Here is a 15,294-nt window from a genome sequence, read left to right as displayed (position 1 = left end):
TACTGACAGAGCCTTCACGATGGGCCAGGAGCCATTGTAAGTGCTTTACATGTATCTTAACATATATAGAACAACCTCATAAAAATCTTGGGAGGCTGGTAATATTCTTTTCATCAGCTCATTTTACAGACAAGGAAATGGAGGCACAGCAGGTTTAAAAATTTACTCAAGTTCACACAGCTAGTAAGTGGCAGTGCCAAGACCATGGCCAAAGGAGATCCAGCTCCAGGCTGTGTTTCTAACCATGAAGCCTCTTACAGAGGAGGGAGGGCCAGCCCTGAAGACAGCATGGAACTGACAGTAGGACCAGCATTCCAGGCAGAGGGTGTACGTGCAAAGGTCTGGGGTGGGAAAGAGCTTGGAGTGTTTGGGAAACAGAAAGAAGCCTGGGGGGCAGCAGCCCAGGGAGTGCTGGCAAGCATGATACAGGAGGACTGGAGAATGGTTTGGAGCACGAGGGAAGTCCAGCAGGGGCTGGACAGTTGGAGTGCCTCTCTGCTCCCTGAAGCCTTCTAGATGGCCGGCCTTAGGCTGGAGTAGAGATCTTGTAGGGACAGATGAAGGAAGGGAAGCTGCAGCTGCTAGACAGAGGAATTTTGGGGAAAGAGCAGGGATAGTCAGGGTAGGGACAGGGCATCTTCTGTTCCTGGTTTGGATGGGACAGGCCTTGTTTGCGCCTCATGTCCTGAGATCATTTTAATAGTTCCTTCTTTCAACAGTATCTAGGTTTGTATGAAAAATAAAAGAGACACCCTAGTCAAAGGGGATGTAGGGGAGTGTTGCTAGTCTGCTTTACCCCCAAACTTCACCATGCTGACCTCCTGCCTCGATGCTTTTGGAGTTGCGTTTGTGACTTTGGACCCAGCAGGGATGAGGGCAAGGAGGCCCAGTCACATCGGGCCCAACTCAGGGCCTGGCATCCAGCTGGCACTCAACAGTGCACAGGGAATGATGTATTCAAAAGCATAATATTGTTCAGTACCTCGCTTCTCCCCTGTGTAGGGGACCAGATCTTCTCGGTCCTTAAACTCCTTTGCTTGCTTTTCCAAGTGATCCAAGAGTTCCTCCCTTTTAAAGGGGCCCGTGGGCGCCTTGGTGGTCTGATCCTTCTGCCTCAGGCCAGCAGGCAGCAGTGCATTCTACAGTGGCGGTTGGGGGACCGGTGACACAGAGAGAGAGAAAGAGAGAAAGAAAGCAGTCAGCTGCTGAAGATTCGTATTTCTCCAGAAACTCTTCACTGAACAACGGGGAGCTCGGAGCTCAGAGCTCGTGAATCAGTCCAAGTTGCTCATTTACATGTAAGGAAACCAACAACCCGGAGGGGCAGGGATTTGCCCAAGGTCACAGGCAGATGGGGCAGAGCAAGGCTAGGGCCTAGGTCTCTTAACCATCCCTGCTTCCCAGCTTCTAATGTTTTTAAAGGCAAGGGGGTGAGGGGTCAACTGACCAGGGGCTGAGCATAGACGGCGGGCACCCAAGAGCATATGCTGAGTGAGAAATATGATTAAGTTAGTGTTTGGATGCAGGAGGGTATTTACAGCCATTGTCTATAAAGTGTTTGGGGAGAGAAGCAGCCCAAGGGGGTTGAGTTAGGGCCCAGGGTGAAGAATCAGGCAGGAAGAGGCAGACCCCCAAAACAAGCAGGGAAAGCTGGGCAGGACTGCGAGAAGGGCCAGGCATGCTCAGGCTGCAGCCCTGGACGGCCCTATAGCTGCTGTCTACCCTCCTGACTGTCGTGTTCATGCTGCCTGTTAAATATTTTGACCGTTGCCCCTGGAGATGGGTCTCTCAAGAAAGATAGCACCAACCAATCACTGTGTTCTCTTCTTCAAACATGAGCAGGCTTCTAGGTGTGGGCTCACTACTAAAGCGGATTCCTAATCAGGGTGGATTTGAATCACATGGGCTCCACTTTCACTCAGCCCTCAGTGTTGTAGAGGTTCAAAGAAGTTCACGGTTGCAAGCAGGCTGAGAGATCGTCTAGTGCACACATGCTCCCTTCAAAAGGAAGCTGAGACTTTATTCAAGTGATAAAATTTTGTAATGTACCATAGCATAATAAATAGGTCACAATTTATAGCACAATAATGAAGGTACACCTGGTCCAAGTGGACTTAAACCCTTCCTACTTCTGAGATGGAGGCAAAAGACACACATGAATTGGCTCTTTAAAGTATGGCTTTTTCCCCAAGTAAATATTGGCTTCAGTGAAGAGTTCTAACAATTTTCCCAGGTACTCTCTAAAAGCTGTATGACAAAAACACATCATAGGGACCAAACTATAAAGATGCTATAGAGAATTTGTTGTGTCCTGCATCTCTTGAAAAGAAGTATACTTCTGGGAGGGAGGGACAAATTAGGAATTTGGGATTAGTAGATGCAAACTATTATATATAAAATAGGTAAACAACAAGGTGCTACTGTATAGCACAGGGAACTACAGTATCTTGTAATAACTTATAATGAAAAAGGACATTAAATATATTTATAACTGAATCACTGTGCTCTACAGCAGAAACTAACACAACATTGTAAATCAACTATACTTCAATTAAAAAAACCAGAAGTATACTTCTAAGACTTGCCCAAATCTAGAACAAAAACCAGGGTCTTTCTTCAGATTAGGGGGACGGGGACAATCTTCAAGTCTGATCATTGCTCCCTCCTCACCCCTTGTCATTCAGGGAAGTCACGGAGGATACTGGGAAGGCTGATGTGGGCAGAGTCTCACCTCACTTCTTGCTGCACTCCTAAACTGGCAACATTGGAGGGCCATTACATCTCCAATCTTGGTATCAGCAAATGCATATCTTCACTCATTTGCACTCCAAATCCTTTCCTAAAAGCCCCCTCTGAGGGGGGAATGCTGTCAGGTATGTGAAGAGAGCTCTGTGCCTGGCACGTGGAGGGATAAAGCTTGGGAGGGAAATACTACTGTTCAGCTGCAGTATGATTTTTTGTACAAGAGATTTTACCTCTGTTCAACACCACAGTGCTGTTCCAACCACAGCAGTGGGTGCAAGATCAGGTGACAGGAGTGTGAGCCCGGCGCTGGGAGAGCTGAGGTGAGCAGGGCCCTGTACAGAGATCAGGGGCTCAGAGAGTGAGTGGTGCGGGTGTCCATGCAAATGGATTTAGGCCACAAGTCAGGAGGGACATTTGGGAGCTAGAGCGAATTATGAGAGGACAGCCAGTAGGTAGGAAATCAAGCCTTGACTGATTTAAGGGTGGGAGCTGAGAACATAAGTGGTGCCCCAGATGTCCCCATTTTCCTGAAGCAGCAGTCCTCAGACCTGCCCACTGTGACATGAAGGATGAACAAGGGTCCACAGATAAGCCATGCTTGTGGGCATGTCCCAGGTGAGCCGGGATTTCCTGTGGCTATTTGTGTGTGTCCACTCAGTGTAAGTACATTTACTGTAGCTCAACTGAGTGAGGGAACAGCCTAACTGGCCCACAAACGTCCATCTGTGATTACCCATAATGAGTCATCAAATTCTTTGTGACGTGCCAGCACCTCACAGCTGACCCCACACCAGGCTTAAGCCCTGACTTAGAGTAATGAGGTCACCAGCTACACGATCAAGTCACCTAATCTCACTGTTCCTTCATTTCTACAGCTGTAAAATGTGAATAATTCCTGTCCCTCTCTCAGAATTGAGAAAATTAAATTCGATAATGCTCGGCACAGTGCCCGACACGGTGATCACTCACAAATTATTACTGACCACTGTTGCTCTTATTCTATAATCAGATAAAATCCCTTTTAACAGGAGATCAGTTACCCAAATATGTATGTTGAACGGGGGCTGTATTATCTAAATATATCTTAAAATTCAAAAAATGAACACACACACACACATAAAATGAATTAAGAATGGAAAGCAACTGTTTTCCCAATGATGCCCACAAGGCATCAGATTTTTGTCACTGTAAAGGATTTGGATGGCAGTGAGGTGCTGGGGTACATTCTGGCCTCCAAAAGGCTCAACGTTGTGTTGGGAGAAACCCACAAGGTTGTTACTGAGGGGAAAAGGGTTTGCAAACTCACATCTCCTTTTGAATATATCTGATAGAGGCCACTGATTTTCACATTTTTTTTTCTTTTTGGTTTTTTTTTTATATCTATATGAGATGATGGATGTTCACTAAACTTATCGTTAATTATTTCACAATACATGTAAGTCAAATCATTATGCTGTACACCTTAAACCTATTCAGTGCTGTTTGTGAATTATATCTTAATAAACCAGAGGGGGAAAGTAGGGTTTTTCAATCTTGCCACAAGAAACATTTGGGCTGGATGATTCCTTGTCGTGGGGGCTATTTTATGCACTCTTGGCTGTTTAGCAGCATCTCTGTCTTCTACCTAATGGATGCCAGGAGCAACCCCTCTCCAAGTTGTCACAGCCAAAATGTCTCCAAACATCCAGACGTCCCCTGGGGGGGCAAAATCATCCCTGATTGAGAACTATTGTGTTAAACTGAAGCCCATATCATGATAATAGGGGAATAAAACTTTTTTTAATGTATCTTCAAAATATTACTTATGTAGCATGTTAAAACACAGTTTCATTTATCTTCATTGAAAGCAGTTGATTTTTTTAAAAGGCAAAAACATCAAAGGCCTTTTCTAACAATTCTCAGCTTATTGGATTTTTAAAGTAAATATTGAAAATATTAGCCTCGCTAGTTTATTTTCATTCCATTAAGTGGTATGTTTAGTGAAATATAAGATGATTTCCAAGTAAAACCAAAGATAGTTGCATATTTTTAAACTCATGATTATTTATCATTTTAACTTGTTTTCAAAAACAGCATATGAACTCACATGGTATACAAAAATTAACTCAAGATAAATCAAAGACCCAAATGTAAGAGCTGAAACTATAAAACTTTTAGAAGAAAACACAGGCATAAATCTCTGTGACCTGGATTAAGCAATGGTTTCTTAGATATGATACTAAAACAATAAGCAACAAAAGAAAAAATAAATTGGACATCATCAAAGTTGAAAATGTTTGTGCTTCAAAGGATACTATCAGGAAAGTAAAAAAACAACCCACAGATCGGGAAAAAGTTTTTGAAAATCATATTTCTGAGACAGCTCTAGTATGTAGAATACATAAAGATCTCTTAAACTCAAAATATAAGACAAATAACAGAATTTAAAAAGTGGGCAATGGATCTGAATAGATATTTCTCCAAAGAAGGTATAAAAATGGCTAGGTAGCACATGAAAAGATGCTTGACATCATTAACCATCAGGGAGACACAAATCAAGCCCAGAATGAGATATGATTTCACACCCATTAGAATGGCTATAATAAAAAAGACAGATTAAAAACAAGTGGTGGCCAGAATGTGGAGAAATTGAAACACCCGTACACTTCTGATGGCAATGTAAAATGGTGTAGCCCCTCTGGAAAACAGTCTGGTGGCTTCTCAGAAGATTAAAAATAGAGTTATCATATTATATAGCAGTTCCACTCCTAGGTCTATATCCAAGAGAAATAAAATAATATGCTCACCCAAAAACTATTACATGAACGTTCATAGGAGTGTTAGTCACAATACCAAAAAAGTGGAAACAACTCAAATGTCCGTCAGATGATGAATGGATAAATAAAATGTGGTATATCCACACAACGGAATACTATCTGACAATAAAAAAGAATGAAGTACTGATGCAGGCTACATCACAGATGAAACCTTGAAAACATCATGCCAAGAGAAAGAAGCCAGTAACAAAGGACTGCACACTGTCTCATTCCATTTACATGAAATGTCCAGAATGGTCAAATCTATAGAGACAGAAAGTAGCTTAATGGTTGCTCAGAGCTGAGGATGGTGAGAAACAGGGAGTGACTGCTAATGGGCACAGGTTTCTTTTAGGTGATGAAAATTCTCTAAAATTGATGATGGTGACTGTTGTATAACTCTGTGAATATACTAAAAAAATGAATTGTACACTTTATTTATTTTTGTTTATTTTTGGGGGTGAGAGGTAATTGGGTTTATTTATTTATTTTTAATAGAGGTACTGGGGATTGAACCCAGGACCTTGTGCATGCTAAGCATGCATTCTACCACTGTGCTATACCCTCCCCCTGAACTGTACACTTTAAATGGATGGATTTTATGGTATGTGAGTTATATCTCAAAAAATGTTATTAAAAATGGACTAGGTTATCTAGGGAAAATGATAAAAAAAATAGCTAATGCAATGCCAAGGACAGGGGCTCTTCATGTGCCAGTGGCTAAAGCTGATACTGAGATTGGCCAGGCGAGAGCTGGCCAGGTTTAAAATGATGTCCTGTTTTACAGAGTGAGGTGCTGTATAATGTCAGTTAGTCACAGAGGAGTTAAATGGGTAAGAAAATACTGCCTTGGATCTCTCATAGGACTATTAGAACCTGAAACTGACTTTGAGACCCAGGCTATCTAAGTAGTGAAAAAAAATGTTCCCACAACTATTTTGTTGTCAGCTTTGACCAGGAGAGTATTTGTTGAACATGTACATGTAGAAATGTATCTTTCATTTCTTTATTTCTTATTCAGTCAACAAACGTCCATGGAGTGTCCAGGAAGTGTCTAACACAGAGGGTCAGGAACCCACCAAGGGCTCTCTAATTTGGAGAAACCAGGGAGATGGAAGGTAAATGGGGGAAATGGAGTAAAATGAGAGAAAAATCAATTACAGCATGTCTAGAAAACAACGTATTGTTTTAGCCTCTAAGGTTAATCAAGATCCTAAAGAGGGCTCCCCTTTATAGAATAGCAAAGATAGTCGGTAACTAGCCTCTACATTGCCTGAGAAGGTTGTGCACTTCCATGGTTCCTGCAGGTAACTGGAATCATCTACCCTTTAAGGTACTTAAGTCTCATTCTCCTAATCTTAATGTCTGCAGGGGGAAATTTATTGGGCACATGGTCTCTTTATAGCTGTTCAAAAGGAAGCATCAGTCTGGCTCCTCCAGGACAGCTATCGGTTCTGCATACGAGGAATCTGTATTGACATGCACACATCACAAGTACATCTTCAATCCAAAGATCAGTGGTTTAGGGGTGAGATTTGCTTTGGGAGACAGCTTTGGTGTAAAGAACTCAGAGCAGGCCTTAGGGTCCTTACTTACAACTAGAAACTTACTTGTGTGAGGAGGGCAGTGACTGATGCCTGGGTGATCTCATTATTCTCTCCCGAAAGGAAAGTTAGTGTTGGTTATAAGGAAGAGGAATTTCCAGACACTCTCTGATCTTACCCTAAATATAAAATTATAGCTGTTACTCTCCTGGGACTGGGGAGGACTGTGGCACACTGGAGCTTTCTTTCAATGCCCCCACACTCCCCAGCTCCAGCTAATTACTGCTGTCTAAGAATGTGGGTGGTGTAATCTGCTCATCTTTATGTGAAATTTCTTAATTTTTAAATATTGACCCATGATCCAAATATTTTAAAAACAATATTCAGGCCAAATAAAACACATTTGCAGGCCATGCTGCCACCTCTGATCTGAGGTTCCTATCATCAAATCTATTATCATTCCTATCATAAATCATATCCTAAAATTCCAGGTAGAGAAAGTCAAGGTATTCATGCATTTATTCCACAAATATTTACTGGATGTCTTGCCCATTTCAGGCTCTGGACTAGAGGAAGAAAGAGGTATATACATGGGTTTTTTAATTTAGAGGTTTTTAAAAAATTTTTAAAACAAATTAGAAGTTTAATACATTCTTGGAAATAATCATGGGGGTGGAAAACTAGGCAGTCTCTTTCTGTACTTCCCTAGTTGTGGTTTTTTAAAATGGTGACTTCCTTTTAAATGTTGTAAAATTAAAACAATGGATGTGCAGCTTGACAAGTTAACATCTTAGTCTAATTTTCTTACCCAGGGTCTGGAGTCCAGCTGCCCAAAGGACAATGGAAACTTTGACAGATCCTCAGCTGTGCTGTTAGGAGCTCTAACACCCTGCAAACAGGTGCAGTAAGGCCAAATATTAAGTATCTGCACAATTATCACTGCTATAGATAGTTGGGGCTACGTGAGAAGCCATCCCGGCTAGAACTATGGTGGGCTGGGTTAGCAGTGCACACATGCACAACACGTGCACACACAGGCAACATATATGTGCACGTGTACGCGTGCGCGCACACGCGTGCCCGCGCACACACACACACACACACACATACTCACAATGTATTAAAAAGACCCTAGACCCTGGGCAGCCCAGAGCTGCAAAGCCCTGAGAGAGTCACCAGGCCAAATCTTTCATTTTCAGTTGGGGAAACAGGCGGAGGAAACTGTAGTCACTTGCCCAAAGTCACACAGCTTGTAAGTCACACAGCCAGGAAGCCTGAGCTTAGATGACATGGTGTATAATTAGCATCTCAAGGATCAGTATGACTGTCTTCAGACTGGTGGCTTATCATATGTACAGTGTCCTTTAACCTGATTCTTCACAGTGACAAGAAAAAAAAAAGCAATTTTATCCATTTTTCTCCAATAAATCAGCTATGTCTAAGAAGAAGGGAATGCAAAATATGTCCCCTTGGTCTGGGCTCCAGGAGTCCTGGGTTTCTGTTCTGTGACTAAACCACACACAACACCTGAGAAGAGGGCGGACCATGTGGCACAAGCTCTTTATCAGCTGTTGGGAGCAGCCGAGGGCCAGGGAGTGGAACGGCCTTGCTGAGGTCAGACGCTGGACTCAGAGCCTGAGACTCTTTCCTTCCAAGCCACCAAAAACTTTCCATCCCAGCTGAATGCCTTCTTCATCCTATGGGCACCGGCCTTGTTTAAGCTGTGGTGTCTCTTGCTGGGACCATCAGACTAGCCTTGGGCTGGTCTCCCTGCCTCAGGCCTCTCCATCTTCACCCCTTTCCCCTTCCATCAGCCAGACAGACCGTACCAACTTGTGAATATGACCGGGTCACTTCCCGACACACAAATGCCCAGCACCTCCACTAACCTACAGAATCACGACCAAACTCATCAGCCAGGCATGGAGAGCTTTTCATGATTTGACCTCAACCTACCCCCGATCTTCTCGTCTTTTAAGTATTCCTTCCTCCAGCCACTCCAGGCTGCTCCACATTCCGCAGCCGCGCCCCACACTCTCACTCTGCCAGGGCATGGCTCAGGCTGTGCCCTGTGCCTGGAATTCCATCCCTCCTCCTCCCTGGTGGTCATCCTTCAAAGCCCTTTCTTTGGGCACCCTGTCCAGCCTTTGCAGTGCTCCCCTCACTGATCTGGAGATTCTCTTGCCAAACTCCCTGAGGCATCCTGCCAGTTCTTATGTAATGCCCATCCTAATTTGTCCTGGAGCATTTATGCCATATCCCCCGCCCAAGGAGACTGAATGCCTCTCAAAGGCCAGCTCGGATGTATACTAGTATTCTCTGAATCCCCAGCACCAAGCAGTGCACACTAAGAAAATGTGTTCTGAATTGTCCAGAATCACACAGCATAGATGCTCCAGCTGGGAAAAGATAGTATTTCCTGAACACCTTTCAGGTCAGCATCACACTTGCTGCCCTGAGCTGTTTGCTGGGCAACCCAACTGCTGCCCCAAGAAAGTTTGGGGAAGGGAACAAGTTATGAAGGGTGCTAGATGGAGGTGCCCATGATGGGACCAAAGTTCACAGATGGAGGTGTTGGGAAATGCCAAGCTAGAGGGCAAGATATTTGTAATATTTTCTTTGGGGATTTGGATTTAGTTAAATTCCTATCAACTCCTTTCACTCCTCCTTGGAGCTTTCAGTGGCACAGAACATCAGGCTATCAAACTGGCAAGCCCACAGTGACAGACTTCAAATTGTCCCCAATATCATATCTCCCTTGTCTGGTAATAAAAGCACTCCACTCTTAGCTGAGCACATGGCCACTTGGATTAAAGACTACATTTCCCAGGCTCCCTTGCAGCTAGGTTGAGTCATGATATAAGAAGTGTCCAGTGGCAATTTCCAGTAATCTTCCTTCAAAGGTACTTGAATAATAGCTTTTCTCCATTTCTTTTTGCCCCTTTCCTCCAATGCCTGGAATGCACCTATCATGGCCACCACCTTAGACCATGAGAATGGGGGCTACACCTTAGTGATGGTAGAAAGATGAGCTAAATGGAACCTGGAACTCTGGGGATCTGGGGGAGCTAAGCTCCATACCAGCCCTGGACTGCCCACCTCTGAGCTTTCACTTGAGAGATGAATAAACCACTGCTTAAATCATGTTAGTTTGAGTCTCTGTTACTTATAGCACAAACTGCATCCTAACTGGTAACCTGGGTTCTCATCCCAGGGCTCTGAGGCCACAAACAGAGTACTGGTGCTCTTTGACTTTGAATTCCCTTTCTGTAAAATGGCCAAAAGCCCTTTTAGCTTGAAACCTTGGAATAAAGGCTTGAACTCCTTATTAGAAACAGATTACAAGAGTCAGTTTTTTTTACCATAAGACATAATTGTTCACTTCTATTCAACTGAACAGACACTGCATTATGGGGAGATTCTGTCAGGGTAACTGTATCTGGTTGTGCAATTTGAGTAGTGCACAACTCCAAGGGCATTATTTGTGCTCTGGTTTATGTGAATAGTGGCTTCCACAGTTGTGCAGTGCACTGCTTGCACAACTGTACTAGGCTGCCCTATATATGTGGTGGTACAATGTGGCTTCAAATTTCAAGACCCTTAGATTATAGCAGGCAAATCATATATTCAGGTTCAACAAACATTTATTAAGCACCTATTATGTGTTAGGTATTGGGCTAGGTGCTTTTCATCTATCTATTTATCTATCCATCCATCCAAAAATCTGTTGTATGAACATTGCCAGAATTGGAAACTGGAAGGTCTATAGTCCAATCAAATGCCAAAACTTGGTTGGTTTTGCCTGTATATTTAAATGAGTTGCTGAGAGTTTCAAATAGGAAACTTGCATATAGAAATGCAGATTTCCAGCATCTCTTGAAAAATTAGATGATCTGGCAATATTGGGAACAATTGATGGAGAGAACAGCAAGTGCCCCTTAGTCAAACACAAACTCTCTCGTTTGCCTCAGTCCCCACCACTCCCTATTGTCTCTGACAAAGATACCAGGAAACTTGTTATCATTGGCTCTGTTGGGTTAGGGTTAACATGTATCATTGGCTCTGTTGTTTCTTCCTGGAAGATGAAGTGGTAAGTGAAAACTTTCTCATGTCCATATCTCTTTCAAGAGAGGAAAAGTAAAAGATGACCCATGATGGCCATGTGCCTTCAGAAAACTGGCCCATCTTCCTTCCTTCATTAAACTACCTACTTGAGGTGGGTGCTTGGTTGCTGCCTGTCAAGTAGAAAGAGTCAACTAGAGTGGGAGAGATGGGGAAGAAGCCGGGGAGGTGGGAAGGCAGGGCTAAAACTTTATCTATGGTGATTTTTTTTTTTCTTTTTAAGAGTGATCTGAATCAAATAAGGCAACATTTTTACATTTGTTAAAATTGGATACAAGGAACATAGGTACATTCTGTACTCTACTATATGTTTTACTATTTCCTATTAAAAATGTCAAAATCAAAAAGGAAACTGCTCAGTGTCTTCAGTGGGGAAGCCGCTGTGCTGGGGGCCTGGAGGGAGAGGGTCAGGAAGGCTTCCCAAGGGAAGGGTGGGGAGATTGGGCCTTGAATAATGGGAGGATTCTGACTTGAGAATAAAGGACTCCAAGAGGTCCCCCAGCAGCAGAGGCAGGGAGGAGGCCATTCTGGGGAGGCTGGAGGCTGGTCGGGGGGCGAGGCTGTGGGGTAGACAGAGTGCTGGGGGAGGTGGTCATGGGGCCAGAAGACAGAGGGTGGGATGGGGACACTCTGACACCTGGCCTCACTCGCCCTCACCCCGCCAGGCCCATCCTTGGCTCTGTGCATGGCCGGCAGTGTTTCTAAGGATGTGTGCCTATTTTTAGAGCAGAGATTTATTTCTTTCCATTTCAACTGTTTACTTCTGTCCTGGGCTTGTGAATCTGCCGGTTTGTGTTAAAAGGGAGAACCATGGCCTTGTGGACCAAACATGGCTGCATCCTGCATGGACAAGAGCATCCTCAGGCTTATGTATATGATTTGGGGCAGAAGGAGGGAGGATTTTATGATTTTGTGGAGTCTGGTGGGAAGCCATATAGTGTGACAGGAAGTCCCAGGATTTTGTCCTGGTGCTGTGGCTGAATTGCTGTATGACTTTAAATAAGTCCTTTCCCTTCTCTGGGCTTCAGGATTTTTGTTGTTGTTGTTTTGATTTTTCATTACTCAAGTGGTGATTACCTCAAAGATTTGGTATGAGGATTCAATGAAACACATAAAACTCGGGGTGAATGATGTGTGCAGGAGGGACCCTGTAAATCAGGGTCCTTTACCTGCACTGTGTCTGTATGTGTGGGGGTGGGGCGGGGGCTGGATTGTCTCTAAATGTCCCTCTGACTGAGATTCTCTAGTTCCAGGTTTTCTCCTCCATTATTTCTCCCTGCAGTTCACGGTCCCTTGTTCTCAGAACTCTTGACACATTATGGGCTGAGGAAGGCAGGTCTGCCTGAATTCAGTCTATCACCTACTGGCTGTGTGATTCTGGGCATCCACTTCTTAGAGTGGTTTTAATGCCAACCTGTGAGGATCAATCTCATAGGATCCTCATGGAGATTTTATGAGATGATCCCCATAAAACACAGCACAGCACCTGGCATGTAAAAAGACCTCAAGAGAAAATAGTTGTACTTTTAAAATTATTATTATTATTATTATTATTATTATTATTATTATTATTATTATTATTATTAATTTCAGGCCTTGTAGGGGGCCTGTTGTTTTCAATTGTTGTTTCTGTGATGTTATAATGTGTCACAGATTCCCAACAGCAGACTGCAAAATCAACACGTAGGACCCAATTTCTTTATAAGTTTGGGATTATCTCTACCATTTTCTCTCCTGCAAATATTTCGATCCTTTTACCAAGACACTAAAAAATATTATTCCTTTTCCCCAAAGCCTCATTAATGAGTAACATTTAGAGTTAAATTCTTTGTGTTGGTGGTTTCTTTCTTGTTTGTTTGTTTTTTCTGATTTGTCTTTATGGTGAAAATAACAACTTCAAAGGAAACTGAATCAGAAAAAACAATTTGCAGATAATTCCCCACTCTGTTTTCCGAGTTCCCTTCCAGGCCTGGTCCCACACATGCTTACAGAAGGTATTAGTTAACAGCCCAGGCTACTGGATCATGGCTGTCTGGGCTGGAATCCCAGCACCACCCGTGTTGCATCCTGGGCAGTTTACTTCTTCATCTCTCTAAGCCTCGGTTTCCCCATCTTTTAAATGGGGCTGATAACCAAACCTCTAGGAGGACTAAAAGAGATAACCCATACAGGGCTTTACCCCAGTAAATGTCAACTATCTACCGATGCTATAAGAACTTGTACACTACCCTGCCCGAGTCACAGTGTGACTTGTCATTCTCAAACGTCGCTGTACATTGCCCATTTTCCCCATCGCCTGGTACAAAGGCAGTCTGAACCCAGGAGCTGGCTCAGCTTCAGAGCAGCGTCTACTTAACTCCAGCAAGACAAGAAAGGGCAGATCCTCTTGGGGAATCAGTCAACAGCAGATACTTTTAGCACATGGAGCATTCCTCTCCCGTGGGAGTCCAAGTGCAACAATCTCATGATAAGCTCGAGTTTTTCCAGGCCGCGGACTAAGAGAGAGAAAGTTTCGGGGACTTTTTTTTTTTTTTTAATGTGCACAAGTTTGGAATCACCTGCTGCAAACAAAGCAGCTTTCCAACTCCGAGTACTCTATTCTGTCACATGACACTGGGGCTTAACAACTGCATCGCTGAAAACAGAACCCCCTGAAATGTTACCTGTTAGTTGAATTCAGGTCACAAGACTGCCAGGAATTGCTCATACAGAGATGGTTAGAGTTGGAGGTGGTGTCAGAGGGCACTTAGGCCCACTGTGTCCACTTTGCAGGTAGAGAAACTGAGATCCAAAGAGGGAAAAGCACGTGCCTAAGTTGGGAGCAGAGCCAGGGGTGAACCAGTACTTCCGCATCTCAGATTGTTTCCAGGAAGAAAGGGGAATAATTTTGTTTACAGCAACCTCTGCTTCCAACTATAAAACCAGAGCACATTGCGGCTCAAACTATCTTCTTGAAGACCCCTTATAGCAGCATGGCTAAGATGTGAACTCTCAGAACCGCTCAGGGCTCTTCCACTGCCTTCTTTTAGTTTCTTGGACAAGTTACTTCAACTCACAGTTTTCTTATCTGTAAAATGGGGATGATAACAGTGCCTGCATCATAGGATTACGATGATGGTTGAATGAATTATTTTCAAAGTGCCTAGGACAGTGTCTGCACATAGGAAGTGCCCTATAAGCACTTGTTAAACCAGAATTAAAACAGAAGTGTAAAGTATTAGAGAGAGGGCAGTGGAGCTGGGTCCTGGTCTGGTTCTGTCTGGACATGTGGCCACAGCAAGTTCCTCTCCATCTCTGGGCTCAGTCTCTGCTCTGTAAGTTGGAGGGCTGGACACCTGCTGGTCTCTGCATCCCCTCCCAGCCAGCGGCTTGGAGGCCTCTCGTGGTCTGCATACCTTGGCCTCTCCCTGTGCTTGCTTTCAGAGCACGGGCCCAGGGTGGGTGAAACTTGAGCTGGAATGTTTGTGCTCTCAGAAAGAAGGGAGGCCTACTAGATCTTTTCAAAACCCCCATACCGACTTGCAAATCAGGTAACAGAGACATCTCAGTGACGGGCCAATTGTGAGACTCGGACAAAAACCCCACTGGCCTCCCGTATCTCCTATCCTCTCTTGATTTCTCTCTTCTTTTCCTTGAACTTAGAGAGAAAGAGGTCTTTGAAAATGTCCATTTTGAAACCAGTGGTATGAGGCTCACAGGTCTCGGATTGCCCAACCCTACTCCCAAATTCGAGTGCACATTTACCTTCCTCCTGCCAGAGGGGGAGGCGCCACACTTTGGAGCCTGTTTGAAATTGGAGTCTCCATACACGGGTCCTGTGACGTTGGGCAAGTTAGTCAGCTCTCTGGGCCCTGGTTTCTCCACCCCTCCAGGGGACACACACATGCCTTCCTGTTAATCACCTGTGAGAAGGCTCAGGGGAGCCGGCTGTGTGAGAGCACAGAAGCCCTGGGAATTGCTGCTGGGGCCAGATACCCTGTTATCAGGAGTGGGAGCCCTTTGCAGTTCAGAAGCAGAACAGAGCTCCCAGCTGGGGCTCAAGCAGCCCTTAGGGGCTCTACTCTCAGTTCTGAAAGGGCTCCCGCATC

At 44.2% G+C, this 15,294-nt stretch overlaps 1 protein-coding gene across 3 annotated transcripts in view; it reads right to left on the bottom strand.

Annotated features, from left to right (window-relative positions):
* TMOD1 (tropomodulin 1) overlaps positions 1 to 15,294 on the bottom strand; it is a 78,047-nt gene that overhangs the window by 41,620 nt on the left and 21,133 nt on the right. For all 3 annotated transcript variants that reach the window (XM_031450072.2, XM_010995532.3, XM_031450073.2), the window contains exon 3: positions 983 to 1,139. In XM_031450072.2, coding sequence (XP_031305932.1) covers positions 983 to 1,139 — 157 coding nt within the window. The remainder of the gene's footprint in view (positions 1 to 982; positions 1,140 to 15,294) is intronic.

This window comes from Camelus dromedarius, chromosome 10 (genome assembly GCF_036321535.1).
Source record: "Camelus dromedarius isolate mCamDro1 chromosome 10, mCamDro1.pat, whole genome shotgun sequence".
Lineage (NCBI taxonomy): Eukaryota > Metazoa > Chordata > Mammalia > Artiodactyla > Camelidae > Camelus > Camelus dromedarius.
Note: the sequence above shows the minus strand (reverse complement) of the source record. Positions and strands in the feature narration are given on the sequence as shown.